This window comes from Glycine max, chromosome 11 (assembly GCF_000004515.6).
Source record: "Glycine max cultivar Williams 82 chromosome 11, Glycine_max_v4.0, whole genome shotgun sequence".
Lineage (NCBI taxonomy): Eukaryota > Viridiplantae > Streptophyta > Magnoliopsida > Fabales > Fabaceae > Glycine > Glycine max.
The window spans coordinates 9,466,921-9,485,159 of record NC_038247.2 but is presented as its reverse complement, the minus strand read 5'-3'; the positions used below and the strand labels follow the sequence as shown (position 1 = coordinate 9,485,159).

General features: G+C 33.5%; 2 protein-coding genes across 4 annotated transcripts; one reads left to right on the top strand and one right to left on the bottom strand.

The window, feature by feature from the left end:
* Window positions 1–775: 775 nt before the first annotated feature.
* On the bottom strand, window positions 776–9,458 carry LOC100810906 (ribosome biogenesis protein BMS1 homolog). 2 transcript variants are annotated; one of them, XM_006590859.4, is made up of 17 exons: window positions 9,024–9,458; window positions 8,837–8,927; window positions 8,636–8,754; window positions 8,294–8,484; window positions 7,976–8,186; window positions 7,058–7,295; window positions 6,254–6,696; window positions 5,855–5,951; window positions 5,438–5,631; window positions 4,859–5,211; window positions 3,973–4,072; window positions 3,686–3,904; window positions 3,011–3,250; window positions 2,671–2,880; window positions 2,272–2,541; window positions 1,946–2,155; window positions 776–1,189 (listed from the first exon to the last, which is right to left on the bottom strand). In XM_006590859.4, the coding sequence occupies exons 1-17, from the start codon at window positions 9,321–9,323 to the stop codon at window positions 1,028–1,030; spliced, it is 3,648 nt and encodes a 1,215-aa protein (XP_006590922.1). In that variant the 5' UTR covers window positions 9,324–9,458; the 3' UTR covers window positions 776–1,027. The 2 variants fall into 2 exon arrangements, with proteins under 2 accessions (XP_006590922.1, XP_006590921.1); XM_006590858.4 differs by having other exon boundaries at window positions 5,438–5,634; window positions 9,024–9,457.
* A 2,504-nt stretch (window positions 9,459–11,962) lies between these two features.
* LOC100819281 (TBC1 domain family member 22B) lies at window positions 11,963–18,038 on the top strand. Of its 2 annotated transcripts, XM_003537875.5 has the most exons (10): window positions 11,963–12,294; window positions 13,125–13,281; window positions 13,392–13,575; window positions 13,886–13,956; window positions 14,358–14,495; window positions 14,584–14,675; window positions 15,702–15,973; window positions 16,793–16,878; window positions 17,023–17,124; window positions 17,631–18,038. In XM_003537875.5, the coding sequence occupies exons 1-10, from the start codon at window positions 12,212–12,214 to the stop codon at window positions 17,790–17,792; spliced, it is 1,347 nt and encodes a 448-aa protein (XP_003537923.1). In that variant the 5' UTR covers window positions 11,963–12,211; the 3' UTR covers window positions 17,793–18,038. The 2 variants fall into 2 exon arrangements, with proteins under 2 accessions (XP_003537923.1, XP_014619490.1); XM_014764004.2 differs by lacking the exon at window positions 11,963–12,294 and having other exon boundaries at window positions 13,139–13,281; window positions 13,360–13,575.
* The last annotated feature ends 201 nt before the right edge of the window (window positions 18,039–18,239 follow it).

Below are 18,239 nucleotides of genomic sequence, written 5' to 3'. Positions count from 1 at the left end.
TTAAGAAATACAAGTTACTATTATTTAAGTCAATGTTGTTGATTTTTTTAAAATTTATTTATGTATAAGATACGGTGAAAATAAATAATATAAAAATTATATTAATTAAAAAATTGAAATTCTAAAGTTATTGCCTTTTAATATTTTACATCATGCATAATGAGATGGAGCAGAGGGGCACAGGCATAGGAATCAAGACAACCCTGTCACATGAGAATAAACAGAACAGGCAAAAGTATCATTATTATTGGAAAGCAAGAGTCAAAGGAGAAACAGAATTGGATACCATTCCCAGCGCAACATAAATCATTCCTCACTCAATTGCTCTAATAAATCCTCATAATTTACCTATTTTTTTATATAATAAATCTATTACAAAAAGTAACAGAATTCTGAAGACTGTTAATTACTAAAAACTGATCTATAAAACGCATAGAAGCTCCACTTAAAACTCTTATTTAATTTAATTTTTAAAAATAAATACAAAACAATAAATTAACATAGTTAATATGTTAATCTTTTATTTATTTTTATAAACATTACATTACTTTTAATTTAAAAACAAAAAATTATCGTGTTTCTTTCTAAAACTTCACTTCTAAACATACCCTAAGCTTAAGATAATTCAATGGAAAGGAAGATAATTAACCATGTAAAAGCTTATAAGCACAGTTCATAAACCAATAGAAATTATTTTCCATGGAATTTGAAATAATTTTTTTACACAAGCACGGTTGAAGGTCAAATCCTCGATCAAAATTGATGATATTCAGGATAGTAACAACATGCAAAACAATTTTATTATAAATTTGTGTAGTAATACATGTAACTAACATGATTTAGAAGCCGAAGCACGCTTAATTCTAAGCTCACTAATTTCAATCCCCAAGCATTTTTATCTATCAATGTTGCCCCGTAATTCCACAAATCCGTAGAGCAACATTTCAAAAACAAACGACACGATGCTGAATACGTGAAATTTCCTCTTTCATTTTTCTCTTTTTTGGAGTTGGTTCAAGTCGTAAACTCAAACCTCTGCTCTCCGAATTTTCTTATTCTGCTTGTCTTCCTTCCGGTATTTGTCTCTTCTCTCCTCTCTCCGGCGCTTTCTCAACAACAGCTCTTCTTTTGCACTCTCTGCTTCAAGTGCTTTCCTCTTATTCTCTTCCTTAAGCTTTCGCTTTTTCATCTGAAAGAGGCTCAGAAAATAGGTTTATGTCAAAAGACATGCAAAAGTAGTGCTTTAAATGGAAAAAATTAAGCTGCGTCATAACAATGACACTTGTTATGAATGGTATTGCTACAGAACTTTGGGAAGAAAAAAAAAACTCAAGATATCTCTTTTAAGCAAATATTATTTTTCTAAATAATATTATAAGCATCAATAGCAGGAAATTACACCTTAGTCAACATGAAATAAATTTCTCAACAGGAAAAATCTATAGGATGGTTAGTAATTAATACATTGACGATTGACCATCAATACCTTGAAGCAAGAAAAGGAATAGATATAAACCATCAAGAGTTGCAATTGAGTTTTCAAACTTACAGATTAATCCATGACTATATTATTCAGTTAAAAGGAAGGTCCAACCAAAGACCTATATGTGATGGAAAAACATTATTAAATGCACTGTAACTGCTGGGTTAGGAATAGAACCCAGGATCAAGTATTTCCAGAGGACGGCAGCCATTAAGCTACAAAGTCATTGGCTAATGGCTAGTGAAAGCTTTCTTAGAATTTTAGTGAAATAAAAGGAAGATTTAGTGTTTGTAGTTGAGGCACTCTCAAATTTAAGAGACTTGCCATCCAATAAAATGGAACAGAAATACTTTTTAGCAAAGGAGTATAATCCCAAGCCAATTTCACAGTCTGCTAAGAAATCCTGAATAGAAATTCAAATAACAAAAGTCAAGCAAACAAACTATCAGCTAACATACTTACCTTCTCCCTATCTATTAACTGGAGGTGTTGAACAAGAGTATGAACTTTGCGCTCTCGAGGTTCCATGACAACACCCCTTGCCCTTCTCTCCTCAAGTAACGGCTTTTTTCGCTTGGAAATATCCTTCGGTTTTGATGCAAAGGGTAGACTCGCTTGTAGAGACTTGGGAATCACCACTGGATTGAATTTTCTAGGTTTTCTTTCAATTTTCTGCCAAAAGAGAAGGAAAATAAAAATAAGTAGACACAACCATAAGGGAGGAGAGAAATGTATCTAAGTGCATCAGGCAGGTAAATGATCCACATTGGTATCAAACTAGAAAATACCTTGTAAAGTGAATCTTTATTTACAGGAATAGCAAGATTATGCTCTCTTCTCAATTCTGCAACAGTTTTCATTCCTTTCCAGGTCATGTCACGAGGCTGCAATGCTGTTGTCAATGGATTATAAAACTGAGGAACTTCAACTTGAGTCCATGCACGCAGGAAAACTATGTCACTCATCAGAATTTTGTCTTCAAAAGTGCACCTAGCAATTCCTTCTTTGGTTTGCCCACCCTTCCTTTTCGCTTGATTACCTATCTCTTCTTTTGCAGCCTGCCAGATTAAAGAAAATAAATTAGCACAAAATAGATGGCAAATTAAATTATACATGTCCAACAGAAACTACCAAAACAAATCATCAGTATAATATATGGCATTGTCTCAATTTGACAATTAACAGACCTTCTTGACCTGCCCCCTAATCCCACTGACTGTCCGAATAGCTGCACCTTCAAAACGAGCTACTTCAAGATCTGAGGTAAACATATCCTTGATAAGTGCTGTCTTCTTGAATATCTTGCATGGATAACCAACCAATTTGATTTTCTTCACTATCCTTGCTGCATGATTAAACTCAAGTACAACTGCAGTTGCAGTAATCCTAAATGTTGCCTGATAAACAGAATACATCCTCTCAGGCACTAAGCACAATTATAACAGAAAAACCTACAAAAATAAACATCCCATAGTTTGAGATGGAATTAAAGGGCATATAACAGCAAAAAGGAATGTACTGCCTGACCTGATTGTTTGATAAGTTCTGAAAGGCTACAACCCCAGTGTTGGGAGGAGCAAGAGGGCCCCAAAACATAGCAAGGCAATGCATGTGTTCTGGAGTATATTTTAGCATACGATCCCTTCCATTACTATCCTCAATGGCATAAATTGGGGTTGTCTGGTAACGCCTCCATCCAACAGATACAATAATTGGGTCTCTAGTCTTCAAAACTTTCTTGTGCCACCTGTGCCGCTTTAACCTGGCCTGGAAGCAAAGAGGAAACAAAGACAAGAAAGTTTCAACTTTCAATCAACTTGAAAAATTAAACTCAGGATGCTAATTAACATGTAATAACATGTTTTTGAAGCCAAGTTATCACTTCTACACAAACAGCTCATTACATTCCATACATATAGATGGTCCACGTTACCATTCACAAAACAAAGAAATTATTTTGTCTCTTCAACATCAACAGGAAGTCTCATTTTGATGCTCTACCAAGTTTGGTGATGGTGACACATCTCTTGTCTTTGAGATTATTGCATTAAACAATCAAGTCAAATAGAAATCGCAACCAATTTGCTTTGAATGAACATACATTTTCCTTATAATATTACCGCCCAATTGTAGACATTTTTGGCATCTTAGTTTTATTGACTTAAACTTTATAAGGAATTATGTTTTAAAAATTCCACTGACCTGCATGTATCCAACATTTTCCTCCCCTATACCAATCCCTCCAACCAATATTGGATGGTAGGGATCAAAGTATTCAACCATCTCACAAGGAACATCATGAATCTCCAATCTTAGATAAGTTCCTGTTCGGAAGCCTTCTATCTCCAATCGGGTAGCCTCATCAAGATCGTTGAGTTCAGCTATATTCATTTGTTTCTGGAGTTCAATCTCCTCTTTCAACTGGCAAAAACCAAGAGTTAGTAGCCATCATATAACATGGAAGTTGAGACCTAATATAAGCAATTTACCTTGTCAAAATAGCTACTTTCATTAGCTTGACCACGACGGAACTTGTCTTCATTTTCATTACCAGTATCTTCCTCTGATGACCCAGAGTCATCATCAAATGTGAATCACAATTAAGGTAACAAAATATAGAGCCAAAATGCACCCAACAATTTGCTTTTAATAAAATGAATCAGGACCAAACAAAAAGTAGAAGCTTCATCCATATTGTTCATATCAATGGTTGAGCCATAGGATCCATATTATTACTCAAGTTTAGGAGACAGGGCCTTGATGAAGTTTTCTATGCGGTCCATCCATGGCTGACTTAGCTAGGACCTTAACTATGGAGAAAAACATCAAGCATTGGCAGTGAGGAAAGTGAAAGGACAAGAGAGACTCAACTGAAAGAAGCTCCACCACTAGAACCCAGGTAACAAGTGCAAGACAGCATTAGAAAACATAACAAATTGAGAATGTTGCTATTATACTATATCTACTTTCTAGTGCCTGTTTGGATTAAAAGTTGAGAGAGCTCAAAAGTACTTTTACTTCAAAAGCAACAAATCTTTCCTTCTGAATTCATGCATTGGAACACGCAATTTTGTATTGGAATTTGTAAAAGTACTTCTGTAACTTAAAATCAAACATAGGCCTAGTCCTCCAGAGGATTTTTTTTTGCATGTTGGAGAGGGGAGAGGGTGTTAACCTTTAGATAAGACAAACAATGTATGGAATTTAAAGTCATGATTCTATAAAGTCAGAACCTAAAAGCAATAAATGTGGCATTCTCCCTTATTCTGAGAAAAACTAGTCTTTTTACAGGAGGGGGGGTGGGGTTATCAGAAGTAAGTCAAGTAATGGTTCATATTAATTAAATAAGTATACGAAGAGAGATAAAAAGGATATTGAGAGTCAAACTTAGCACGAAGAGCAAGTTTCTTAAGCCTCCGCTCCTCAGCTTCTAAATCATCTCCCTTGTGTGTTGTTGCAGCCAAAGCATCATCCGTCTGATGATTCTCATGCTTTTCTCCTGTTTCCAAATCTTCAAAGTCACCATAGACATCATCATTTTCCTCTTCAGTATTAGCTGCTGGTAATGCATTTCTAAGTGCAGCTTTTGCCAAATTGCCAGTCACAAATCGATTGCGAATCTCCTCATTATCATTCTCATCCCATCTCTGATCCACAAATTGTGTACACTTGGAACAATCCTCAGTGTTGACCATCCCATCGTCATTCAATCCATCTCTCACGTTTTGCTATAGATTTTAAAGACAAAAGGAAACACAGATACTTAGTTTATGAAGCAAATAAGGACAATCTGAGGGCTAACAAATTTAAATGAGGATTTTTAAATATACCAACATATACATTTCAAATGTTGCTTTTTATAATTGTCATTAACCAGAAAGAAGCATAGCAGAGCAATAATTACATGAGAAATTTGGTATAAGTCCTGCAACTGCAAGGTAGTAAAGGACCAACCTTTTTCACTTCTTCTATGGGCTTAAAAAAGTCATCATCACTTTCCTCATCCCCACTATTATCATTATCTCTGTTTATAGTGGTGGAATTAATTGTAGATTCCCCGTACACAAGTTGCATCAAACTAGGAGTTTTCCGTGAGAGATTTCTTTCTGCCAAAGACTCTTTCCATTTGGAAACATTACCCATGTTATCTTCTATGAAAAAAAACAAGAACGAAATGTCAGAAAAAATATAAACCCTCCAGCAACAAGTTACTGACTTGTAGCAATTAACACGGGATAAGAATATTGATTAATTTACAAGGATTTACCAAGACCTAGTACTGAGATGAGAGCATGAATACAACACATTTATACAGCCAGATAAGAACAGACAAGATAAAAAATATAGACAAAGATAGGAGGAAAACTGCACCATTTGTGTCATCATTATCATTGTCATCTTCCTCCTCCTCTTCTGAAGATTCTACATCATCATCACTGGTATCACCATCATCATCCCCTTCTGAATCCTGTCAATGAAGTCAGTCTGAAATTATGAGTAACCCAGTAGAGTACTATTGATGCAAGCCGATACACATATCACAAACAAAAGTAAAACAGAAGAAAAATAATTTTATAGACTACACAATTCAATATAAGTTTTAGCTTGGTCTAAAATTCAATATAGTATAAGCTTGATCCTATGTAAACAGATTCCAGGTAAAAAAATAACTGAAAGGGAATGGCCATAACACAATCTAATTTCTTTCCTGTGGCCTGTGGGTATAAGTGAGGCATGACTCAAAAACAAACACAATTGCTTAAAGCTCACCATCAGATCATTTTGATCAACATCATTTCCAAATATTGCTCTTCTCCTCTGTCTTCCATCATGAAACTCAATATGTTCTTGCAAATGGACTCCATTACTAGCATTACTATTTGGTGCATCTTTGTCATCATCATCAGAACCAGAGGGTTCTCTGTCTGTGGCATCATCTTCATCCTGATCAGATGATTCTGAACCATCCAAATCCATTTTGTTATTATCTTCACCAGTTATAACAGCCCCAGGCTGATATTTATCCAAAGCTTCTGTTTTGCCATTTGGTTCAACTTCCTTGTTTGTGCCATGTGCATCACCTAGAGCTTCTGATGACACATTTGTCTTTTGACCAAAAATATTGATAAAGCTGTTCTCTAGTTTTTCATTAATTGAGTATTTGATATTCTGTAGCGATTTCACCAAATCCTCCCCAATATCTCCACCCTTTCCTGTCCAAAGCGTACGAGAATTTTAATGAAAATAAAATATTTGAATAGGGAAGAAATTGGATAAGTAAAACAAACAAGTATACTATTGTAACCGGCAATTATATTAAAATGATACAGGTAAAAAAAGAATACTATAGATAGCTGGCACGTGTGATCATAATGACTTAATGATAAAAGTTCCATGACACAATACCTTGAAATTTTCTGCAAAAAGATCTGTCATCATATGATCATAATATAATTTCACAATCAAAGATAAAATGCATGAAATATATTCAATTCTGCTACCATATGACCACAATATGATTTAATGAACAAGGATAAAAATATGATGCATGAAGAAAAGAAACTATCCACTGACCTTTACTCGTCATAGCAGAGTTTTCATCAACTTTTGAGAATTGAACAAGGTGATCATTAATATTTATGTATACAGCATCTTTGTCGTACAAAAGATCCCCAAGGCCAGACATGGGAGCATAGAATAACTTTTCCTTATCACGCAGTCCTTTCTTTTTTGCGGCAGATGGAAGAGGACAAGGATCAGGTAAAGCAGTAACAACAGCTAAACTATAATCACCCACTCCTGCTATGTGCACCTGATTTCCAAATTCCAACTAATTAGACTACCAACATTTGGGAGCACATAAACATAATACTTCTGAGTACCATCTGATCACTGTATTGATCTAAGAAGATAGTCTAAAGGAATTAAACACTTCTAGCAAGTATCAAAGCTAAAACAGTGAAACTATGCCATAACTAAACTCCTTTTATGTAATATATACATTGAAATCCCTTACGGAGAAGGAAAGAGTTCTTGGATATTTCAGGGGGGAATGGTTACTAACTATAGTGCATGAATAGAGAATAAATAGCAAATTAGTGGTTGATAAACATGTATCAAATAAATGCACTGAAGTGATGAAATTAAATTTAAGAAAAATTATTATGAAGAAAATTAGAGAAACAAATAATAAGATTAAGATCACATGGAGATCATAATTTCTCCACTTTCGACTAATTGGTTGTCGACAAACATTATACTGCAATAGAATCAGCAAATAAAGCATGAATTTGTTTTAAGTTAAAAAGGACAAAACAATGTGAACTTTGAGCAGACAATAACATGAGGAATATTAATATAATCAAAAGTTATTGCTCTGAACCATCTTAAGTATCAATTGAGAACTATCAGTGGCACATTCTTCCAAAAAGCTCTAAATGATGAATTTAGTTTCAGCTAAAGGCAATAATATAGTTCAACTGTTGAACTCACCTTATTGCCCATTTTCAAATTGCAGCCTCTAAGATAGCCATAAAGAGTGACTTTTCTGTCACATTTATTATTTGCATGCACTTTTTCAGGAGGAGTGATGTCTTCAAAACGATCTACCATAACATAGGGGTGAGAAGTTCGCCAAGATAAAGGATGAAACTTCATGACTGATATAAATCGAGCAAGATTGTGAACTTCACGCTTGACATACCTGTTCAATTAAGGAAAGTCAGTATTATAAAGTAAAACTAGTAACAAGGCTAGACAAATGTAAAAGAAGAAAATGTATAACAAAACAGATTTCTGGTAACAACTTACTTTCCATGAATAAGGCCCGATAAGTAAAACAGTTTAGCGCCATCATATATTTCAGTCCAGAACCGGTGCTTGAGTCGCTGTTTTGTTTTCCTCAACTTCTTCGCATCCTTGAATTTATCAAGGTGGGTGAGAACCCCCATGACCTTAGGGAACCCATGAACTTGCAATATGTTAAGGAACTCAAAGGTTTCCTGCACGTGAAGTAACATCTCAAAAAAACAGCATCCTTATTTTATAAAAACTAACGCCGAACCAACTTCAAGAAAATCACACAGTAGCACCACGACATGAGTACAAACACATTCATTGACAAACCTATCATCATTCAAAAAACTAACTCACCATTTCGAAACCATAACTTCCATCTATAAGAAGAAGTGCTAGATCGGCAAACTTCGCGGCATCTATCATGCCATTGATATCATTCGGACATTCCACAAACTGCACCCGCCTTTGCTTCCCTGACACGTGAAACAAAAATCACCGTTAAGCAAGTCCAAAGAAAACAGTGAAATACACACGCATATATATTGAATCACAAACCTGATACGATGGTAATTGGACCTCTCACATCAGGCAAATTATGTTTCGTGTAATGTTTAACCAAAGACTTAATCAACAGTGACTTCCCAACCTGAAAGCGAACCAGTATAAAGCAAGATTAACAACTAATTGCATTGTGTTGTGTTGAATTGGAGTGAAAGAAAAGAGAAGAAGAATAAGCACGCACCTGAGGAGGGCCCTGCACAACGACGACGTAGGGAGCGGGTTCGTCGTAGGAGCGGTCGATGACGGGAACGTGGAGGCGGCGCTGCTCTTTCTCGACGGCGCGTGATTGCAAGCGCTTGGCTTTGTTGGAGGAAGTGAAAGCGAATGCCTTAGGGTTTCGGTTCTTAGGATCCTCTAATCCTCCGGCGTCATCGGGATTCTGCTTTTGCTTCTTCTTAGTCTTCTTCTTCTTGTTGGTTTTGGCACCAGATTGACGAGTCCTGTGAGACTTATTGGATTGATCGGCGTCGTTGACGGCCATCGAAAGGGCTTCCCTCAATGAAGTCTCTCACCAGTCACCAGTGTAGCGTTTGGTAAGGTTTAGGGTTTATCAGCTTCCAGTTTCAGAACGGTAATGGCGGCAACTTTGTACAATGGTTTAGACCCGGAAAACCTACCCATTTACCCGTTTTTATTTATTTTATGAATACACATTGAAATAATTAAATATAGATATAAATTGGAATACAAATATTATTAGTCAACAAGAACACTCTGTTCAACTTTGTTTGAAATTAGAGTTTTCAGTCATGCAATTAGATAACTTACGCTTAAATATTTGAAAGAAAAGTAGTCTATAAAAAAATATGGAAAAATGACAAAAAAATATAGTAAGTTCAATATAAAAAAGCTTAAATACAACAATTTTAAAAAAATAAACAATTATAAAACATAATCTAATTTGTATTCGATATTTAAAATTATTTATTTGTTCATTTAATTCTTAAAATATTATTATTTTAATTGGTTGTGATGTAGAAATGGTTTCGTAAAAATAATAATGATAAAATAACTTATTTTGTGAATTATTTTTAAAAAAATAATTAATTTTATCCGTCTCGTTAATTGAGAACATCCACTTAAAATAAAAACGTAGCAGTAGTGTTTAACTTAATATTTTTAAGTCTTTGCTTTCTTTAAAAGAAAAAGTTAGACCAAACATATTTAAAAAAATCTTAAAAATAAAAACAACAACCATATTTTAGTTTTTAAAATTTAGTTTTAATTTTTCATCTAATTTTTAGTTTTAGAATAAACTGTTTTAAAACAAAATTTATCTTGGTAAAATTAATTCAAAGATATATTTTGTGAGAAAAATAATAATAATAGTGATAATAATAACAACGATGATGATAGGAATAATAATGACGATAAAATTAATATTGATGATATTAATGGTAGTGATAGTGATAATAAAAATTAAACATAAAAAATAAGATATATCATTAATATGTTAAAAATATTTTTAGAGTTAATTCATGATGTTTATTGGATGTCCTTAATCAATTACATGTGAGTTCATGTTCTCCTGTAATTATTAGGATCACTAACACCTACACCACTACTATCTCTTACAACAGTGAATCTGTTGGTTTAAAATGTTAGGATTGAGTGAAGTTGATCAACAGATATATAAGAAATTGTATTCCAAATGGTGAGTAGTTGCACCGGAAGCGAAGACGAGGTCCCAACAAAAAGTATGCTTTGATATTATGTTAGATTTCATCTTAAAACCAATTGATATTAAGTGAAGTTGTCCAATATATATATATATATATATAAAAGCTACACTCCAAGAAATGAATGAGATAATCAATGTGAAATTTGGATATTTCCCAACACACCTCCTCATGCATAGTATTTCTTAGACTTGGTGCATGAAGCAAGAGGTCACATGAACATAATCTAGCTCTGGTACCATGTTAAAGTTCGGTTAAACATGAAGTTGTCCAATAGATTTTAAGAAATGAGACAGTTAATATAGGACTTAGATATTTTCCAATAAAAATATTACTATAATATATATTTATACAAAATTTGTCTAGCTTGTTGTCGCATGGCAGCTGCTGGACAATGCATTTTTTTTTTCTCAATTTATTTTTTTAAAAAATCGCATGGCAGCTGCTTGCTCCTAGTTTATATAAAAGGATATAAATAGACATAAAAGTCTTAAGTATACTCTATATTTTACACTCTTAACTTAAACATTGAAACCTTGCATTTTTATAACTGGAATTCAACTCATGCATACTATATTTGTTTTCGACTAAATATTCTTCATCATTAAATTGTTATTAAACAGTAATTATATATAATAGAATGTACAAGGTTTAGACATATATATATATATATAATGTAAATATTTTCCCTATTATATAATTTATTTCATATCTAAAATAAGAATTCAAATATTAAATTACTTTAATTAATTAAAAAATAAATAATTATTATTTATGTCGATCATTATTAGTTCAATCAAGTATATTATATTTTATTTTTGTTTGTTATCATGTTATTAGTGTGTAATATGTTTTATTAATGATTAATATTTATTGAAGAATTTCACTAATTATCTTTAATAAAACTCTTTTATTCTAATTATAGATTTTTTTATCCACGACATTTAAATGGGAACCTTGCTTGCTTAAGGACACATACTTGTGCTAAATCATATATTATATATTAGGTAGCGGCTTGTTTGAAAGCAAATAGTACAAATTTCGTTTCAGATATAATTGAGCTCAATTATATACTCCATTAGGTAGCGTCTTTATTTTTTTTATTAAAACATTTGTGAAGGATTCAAAGTAAAATAAAATATTTTGATTTCTTCAGATATTAAGTATATATATATATATATATATATATATATATTATTTAATTATCTAAAATAAAATATTTAATAATCTAAACCTTTTAAAATAATATTAGCAATTATTTTTATTTATTTTTTAGATTTAATTATTATTTATAGTTTTTAAATTTATTCTTTTTAGTTCTCATAATGTTTGAAAATTATAATCACTAAATAAATAATTAAACTTTTTTTTTTATTTTTCAAATTTATCATTTCATTCAATGAAATAAAAAAAATGTACAGTATTCTGTATTCCTTGAAACGAATGCACGAAAAGCCACTGTCGGAAAAGAATGATCAAAATTATGCAACGCGATTAGGAATTAAAAAAATACAAAGCTTAGCGACGCGGGTTTCTTCCATAATTAAGCATAATTAGTGGAACAGATAATGTTATTTTGGCGGTAATAGATTAGATGCTGAATGATGATGGACGAATGAGTGTTAGTTTCAGCAATTCTCTTCCGTAAGCAAAGAGCAGTAGCTGAAACAAACAAACGAACACTGTAAGCATGAACAAGCGCCAAGAAGATTTGCGCAACATAGCTACTACCCTCGACTCCAGATTCAATCAGACCCTCAGAAATGTTCAAGGGTAACCCTCAATTCCTCTCTTTTTTCTCTTTTTCAGATCGAGGGTTATTATTGCTTCATCGAGGTTAATTTTATCCATTTTGTATTTTCTAGCTGATTCAAAAACTAATTAGTTTCTGACAGTTTTGACTTTCCTCTTCTTTAGTAGATTGATTAATTGTACAATATTTATTATTTCCCCCCTTTAATTTTTGTATTCAGTTTCGCCTACAATTGGAAGTACATAGCTTACTAGCTTAGCTTCATGTGTGTTTTTGGATAAATTACTTAATTAAGCATTTAATGCATAAGGTAAGCACTTATTTATAAGTTGTTTCTATAACTGAGAAGTAAATAAGATTAAACTGTTTTTCATATATTCCCTCCAGTTTCATGTATAAGAAAAAAAATCTGTTTCATGCTAACCTAGAAAGTTAGTCAATCAAGTTTAGTTGCATCAATCTCAATTAAAAATTAATTTTTTCCAACTTACCCTTCATTGGAACTTGTTATAAGAAATAAAAATGAGTCATTGGAATTAACATCTCAATTAAATGAAAGGTATTTTAGAGAAAGTAACATTAAATAAAGTGAAGTTAGTTGAAATTTTCTTATATTTGAGACCGAAAAAGTGTTTTTTTCTTATATTTAAGTCTGGAGTAGTACTTTGTTAGCTGTTTTCAAAATAAAGTTATCATAAAGAGCTTATTGCATTAAGTTGAAATAACTTATAGACATATCATAAGCTATATTGATAAACTCTCCTAAACACTTACACTAGTGTTTATGTCATAGTGAATGCACCCTTGCGATAGTTAGTAGCAATATAATCTATGTTCTCTTTCTATCAAGGTTACTCAAAGGTCGAAGCATACCCGGTAAAATATTATTGAGCCGTAGGGTAGATCCTCCCGATAACTCAAACTCGAAGATATCCTCACCAAATTACAAAAGGAGCTTTTCTCACAATGATGCTGGTACAAGTGATAACACATCTGGGGCAGTAGAGGTGATATCAGTGTTATTCATAACTATATCATTTCATAGTATATGTCTCTATAAGACTGACATGAATGGTGGGGATCAGTTCATCAAGTGGGACTTCTACTCTTGATGCAGGAGGAGTTTCAGAGTAAAAGCAAACCAATTAGTATTGCCAATGCCAATAAGCTAAAAGTGTCGACCTCCCTTGGAGGGAGCCCACCCGAAGAATTCCACAAGTCTACCATGGGTGCTAGAGCTACAGATTCTGCAAGAATTATGAAGTTCACCAAGGTGCTTTCTGGGACGGTGGTTATATTAGGTATTTTAACTTTCTATATTTCTATGTCATTCATTGACTTCTTCCTTGTAACTCCTACTTTGCTGCATCTATTTCTGGAATTATTAGCCGTGTGCTCATATGAACATACCCAAAATGTGGTAGCCTTTTCCCTAAAGATAATTTTGGCAGTAAGGTTCAAAAACAAATTGCAGCAGGAATTGAACCATGCCCATGATATTGTGTATAATTTGAATTTTATCTTTTCCTTTTTTTTAAGCCATTAAGCCTTTTGGAAACCTAGGGTTATCTACCACAATAAAACATTTCCTCCTTGAAATCTATATTGTAGACAAGTTGCGGGAATTAGCTTGGAGTGGTGTTCCAGACAATATGCGTCCTAAAGTGTGGAGACTTCTGTTGGTAAGCTCTATGGCCTTCATCTATTTCTCTGGCTCTAGCTCATGCCTCCGATGGTAGTTCTTACTTCTTATTCATACAAAGTGCAACGATAAGGAGCTTTTTAGTGCGTATACGAAATTTCCAGGACTTTGTGGATTCTTATTTTATTTTGGTGATGCCTTAAATGAAACTCTTGTTCACAGAGGGTGAGCCATGTGAATATTCTTTCACAATAGATCTAGATGTTGTTACATAAATGTTTTTCAACGAGACTATACAGAAGATTTTAGAACAGAAAATTGAAGTGATTTTACTATAGAAAATCATTTTAGTAAGGGGTCAACATTATTGACCCACAGTCACGTGTGTTTTTATGGATAGCATTTTGTCTTCCTGGAAATTTAAAGATATACTGACAACAGGGATATGCACCACCTAATTCAGATAGAAGGGAGGGAGTTCTAAGAAGGAAGCGCCTTGAGTATCTTGACTGTATTTCTCAGTATTATGATATTCCTGATACAGAACGTTCAGATGATGAGGTCAACATGCTTCATCAGGTATTCCGAGGTTTAATATATTCCTATCCTAATTATTCATGAAAATAATTGTCCTTGTTTTTGACTGTTATCATTGTATATTTGTTAGATTGGTATTGATTGTCCAAGAACTGTTCCTGATGTTCCATTCTTCCAGCAGCAGCAAGTTCAGAAATCATTGGAACGTATTCTTTATGCATGGTTAGATATTGTTGTTACCCATTTGTTGGCCAGATATAATTCTTAGTCAAGTGTTCTTTGTTATGGATTTTTTTAAAAGTTGAAAGATGACTCTTAGCTTGGCTATGAAAGTCACGCAATGTGACTTCCTTAGTATTGGGTATGTACCAATGTGTACCCAACAAATACTGGTACTGGATCTGTATCCATTACATATGTGACAACCATTTGAGTACATAGCAGTATACTCACTTTTTGGGCAATGTAGTAAGTGTAGTCTGAAAAAAGTTAGGTGTTAATGTGTTATTGATCTAGGTATAATGTGTTCCCATAGTTGCTACATCTCCTTTAGGTAAACTGGTAACTGTTTTATGATACTGCATGATACTCATGAGGGCCTAGGGAGGGGCATGATCACACAACCCTTCTAGAAATCAGCAAGATGGTTGGCTACCTTCTGATGCATATGTACTTTGCATTCAGAAGATGTTTAAAATAGTTGATCTAGTCTTATGTGCTTTTGCTTTCTTCTTAGCAGCAGTTTTGAGCAATGACTTGGGAGAAAATGAAAAGATGCCAGAACCACAATAGGCCATTGTGGTCTAGCTTTCCCATTTTATGTTCATTGATCTCAGAGTGATTTGAACTATTGATTATGAATAGAAAGTGTGAGAAAATATAGGATTGTAGAGAGAGAGAGCAGAAAGAAAAATAGGAAGAATTGAAAACTGAAAATGATTTTTGATGTTATTAAATCTCAATGGTAATACAGAGGTGATTAGTCTTTATACAAAACAAAATCCTAGTGCTGATAGTATAACTAATTGACAGCTCTCAATAACAGGATGACAGCTGGATGAGAATAAGCCTGGCTTAGAAGCTGCTGTATATACTGTAACAAATATGCAGACATGAATTGTACTGGCTTCAGTCTTTATCCATGATAGATGCTCTGCAACTCTTTAACCCTTGTCATTGACTTACAAGTGCTTACTAAATTTGTTCTCTTATTTTGTTTCACTAACACAATTCCCAATCTTTTACCAGGGCCATTCGACATCCTGCAAGTGGATATGTTCAGGGGATAAATGATCTTGTTACGCCATTTTTGGTTGTTTTCTTATCAGAACATTTTGAAGGGGATATCGATAATTGGTCAATGTCTGATTTATCTTCAGATATAATCTCTAATATAGAGGCTGACTGCTACTGGTGCTTGTCAAAGTTGCTTGATGGTATGCAAGACCATTACACATTCGCTCAACCTGGAATTCAGAGGCTTGTTTTTAAGTTGAAGGAATTGGTCAGGAGGATTGATGGTAACACTTTTCTAAGGACATTTTGTTTTCCTCCAAGCATTGTATAATTTTATGAAATTTAAATGCCTTACTATTTTTTATTGATTTGATACCATTTTTATTCTTAAGTTTCATTTTCTATTTTGAAAGTGTTATTGGTTCTAAATTTTAGCAATATTATTTGTGTGTTGAATATTTCATGTTTCACTCTGAAAGTGTCACACGAAGATGTATTTGGTTTGTTACAATGTTGTTATTGTTATATGCTTAATAGTATATAAGCTAAACTACCCTGTTTGCATCATAACATATTAATAATTAGAAATAGGTGAATAGGTGACAGAAGCTGACATGTAACATTACCATGCTACCCTCAGCAATAGAAATAGGTGAATAGGTGAATAAAAGAGCTTTTGAAAACTTTACGTGGTTCACATTGTATAGATTGTAAAGCATCTGCAATTTCTGCCTTAAATTCTTCCTTTTGAAATTCTCTAACCTGGCGTGTAAATGAGTATATTTTATGGTTGCCAGTGGGTGTTTGTAAATTAATTATGACTGGTTAAAATTCTGTGTGATCATTTTGGATTTTTTTTCCTACATAGAAGAGTATGATCTGTTTGGGTGTCATCATGGCTTGAAAAATTCAACTAGACATTCCCTACTATTTGCTTTTACATAGAAGTGTCAAAATTTGATCATCATCTTATTTGTGTTCATTTATAAGGAATTCATTGAATGAATTACCAAGCCTTCTCCTTATTTTTGTTCCTATATTATTATTTGTATGTGTTCAAATGTAATCTGATGTGCCCTACTGAAACTTTTGAGCTGCACCAGAGCCTGTTTCACGGCACATTGAGGATCAGGGACTTGAATTTCTTCAGTTTGCTTTCCGCTGGTTCAACTGTCTTCTCATCCGTGAGGTTTGCAATGATATTTTGTTCTCTTATAAGGGGGGAAGTTTTCTCAACATATAATTGATAACTTGACAGAATGGAAACATTGGTCTGAGATAAATTGGGATGATTTTGTGCTTTTTTACTAATGATGTCTGATTATATAATTAGATACCATTCCATCTCATCACACGCCTTTGGGACACATATTTAGCTGAAGGAGATGCCTTACCAGACTTCCTAGTATATATATTTGCCAGCTTCCTTCTAACGGTGAGCTAACTTTCCTTGGCATTTTCTCATAATCTATTTGAATTCAATTTCATATTGTAGCTGTGCTGATTGTGAGTAGTCTTTGTTGGTCAATTTGTTAATGGATATTTCCTTAACTCTTCTGGCACGTAGGATAAAGCTAGGCATGATTTGTATTTTTCTTTGCCATAACACACACTTGTCTTTTGCTTTTCCACCACTTTCTACCACTTAAGTTAAATGCCTTTTGTAGAGATTTCCTTCTGTGAATTAAAATTGGTTAGCTTACTTCCAATGTGCATTAAACTTGCTTTACAAAGGATGCAATTCTAGCATTCCTGGATATACTTTGTATTCCCTGCTTGTCTACTGCCAGTCTGCCACTGCTAAACACATAATCTTTTATGCATTTCTTTGTTTCCTGATGAATTTATGTATAGTTGCTTAGGTTATTTACACGGTCTTGTTGCTTTTGGCAATGCTTAATTTAGTAGGAACTGAATTTTCTTTTTACTTTTTCCCTTTAGTGGTCAGACAAGCTCCAGAAACTTCATTTCCAAGAATTGGTAATGTTCCTTCAACACCTTCCAACAGAGAACTGGACTCACCGGGAGCTTGAGATGGTGCTTTCCCGAGCATTTATGTGGCACACCATGTTCAACAACTCTCCTAGCCATTTAGCTAGCTGAGCAAGCAATTGTGGTTTTCTGAATTTAGTCCCCTTTCAATTTCTCCGTTTCTTTTCTTGCTTTCTATCACTTTTGCTCTTGCTCAGTGTGGTGCTTTTTGTTAATTTTTTTAACCAATTTTACTTGTACGTTACATTGTAATATTCTGTAAAGGAGATACAAAAACAATTGTTAGATAGAGCGAGTCTATTTTTGTTGTATTAACGATATATATTCCAGAAAAGCAATCAATATCCAGTTTGTGTACGCAATTTTTTTTTAATGGATTCTTGTATAAGCATTATGTGTACGGAAATGCTAGTTAGCACGAATTGGCGAATTTAACTTGACTATTTCTCACCCAAATGTCATACATGCCCAACATAATCGTTGATACCCTGTTCTATAGTTATTAATGTGGCTGAAAGTTCCACGTTTAACGTTTTGACCAAACCCCCAAGTGGGACA

What these genes read in the sequence shown, in the direction of transcription:
- LOC100810906 (XM_006590858.4), bottom strand. Translation starts at nt 9,323, where the DNA reads ATGGCCGTCAACGACGCCGATCAATCCAATAAGTCTCACAGGACTCGT. An exon ending in CCATAGAAGAAGTGAAAAAG is followed by an intron (nt 5,212 to 5,437) that starts GTTGGTCCTTTA and finishes TAAAATCTATAG; the next exon opens with CAAAACGTGAGAGATGGATT. An exon ending in AAAGTAGCTATTTTGACAAG is followed by an intron (nt 3,905 to 3,972) that starts GTAAATTGCTTA and finishes GGTTTTTGCCAG; the next exon opens with TTGAAAGAGGAGATTGAACT.
- LOC100819281 (XM_003537875.5), top strand. Translation starts at nt 12,212, where the DNA reads ATGAACAAGCGCCAAGAAGATTTGCGCAACATAGCTACTACCCTCGAC. An exon ending in ACTGTCTTCTCATCCGTGAG is followed by an intron (nt 16,879 to 17,022) that starts GTTTGCAATGAT and finishes TTATATAATTAG; the next exon opens with ATACCATTCCATCTCATCAC. An exon ending in TTGCCAGCTTCCTTCTAACG is followed by an intron (nt 17,125 to 17,630) that starts GTGAGCTAACTT and finishes TTTTCCCTTTAG; the next exon opens with TGGTCAGACAAGCTCCAGAA.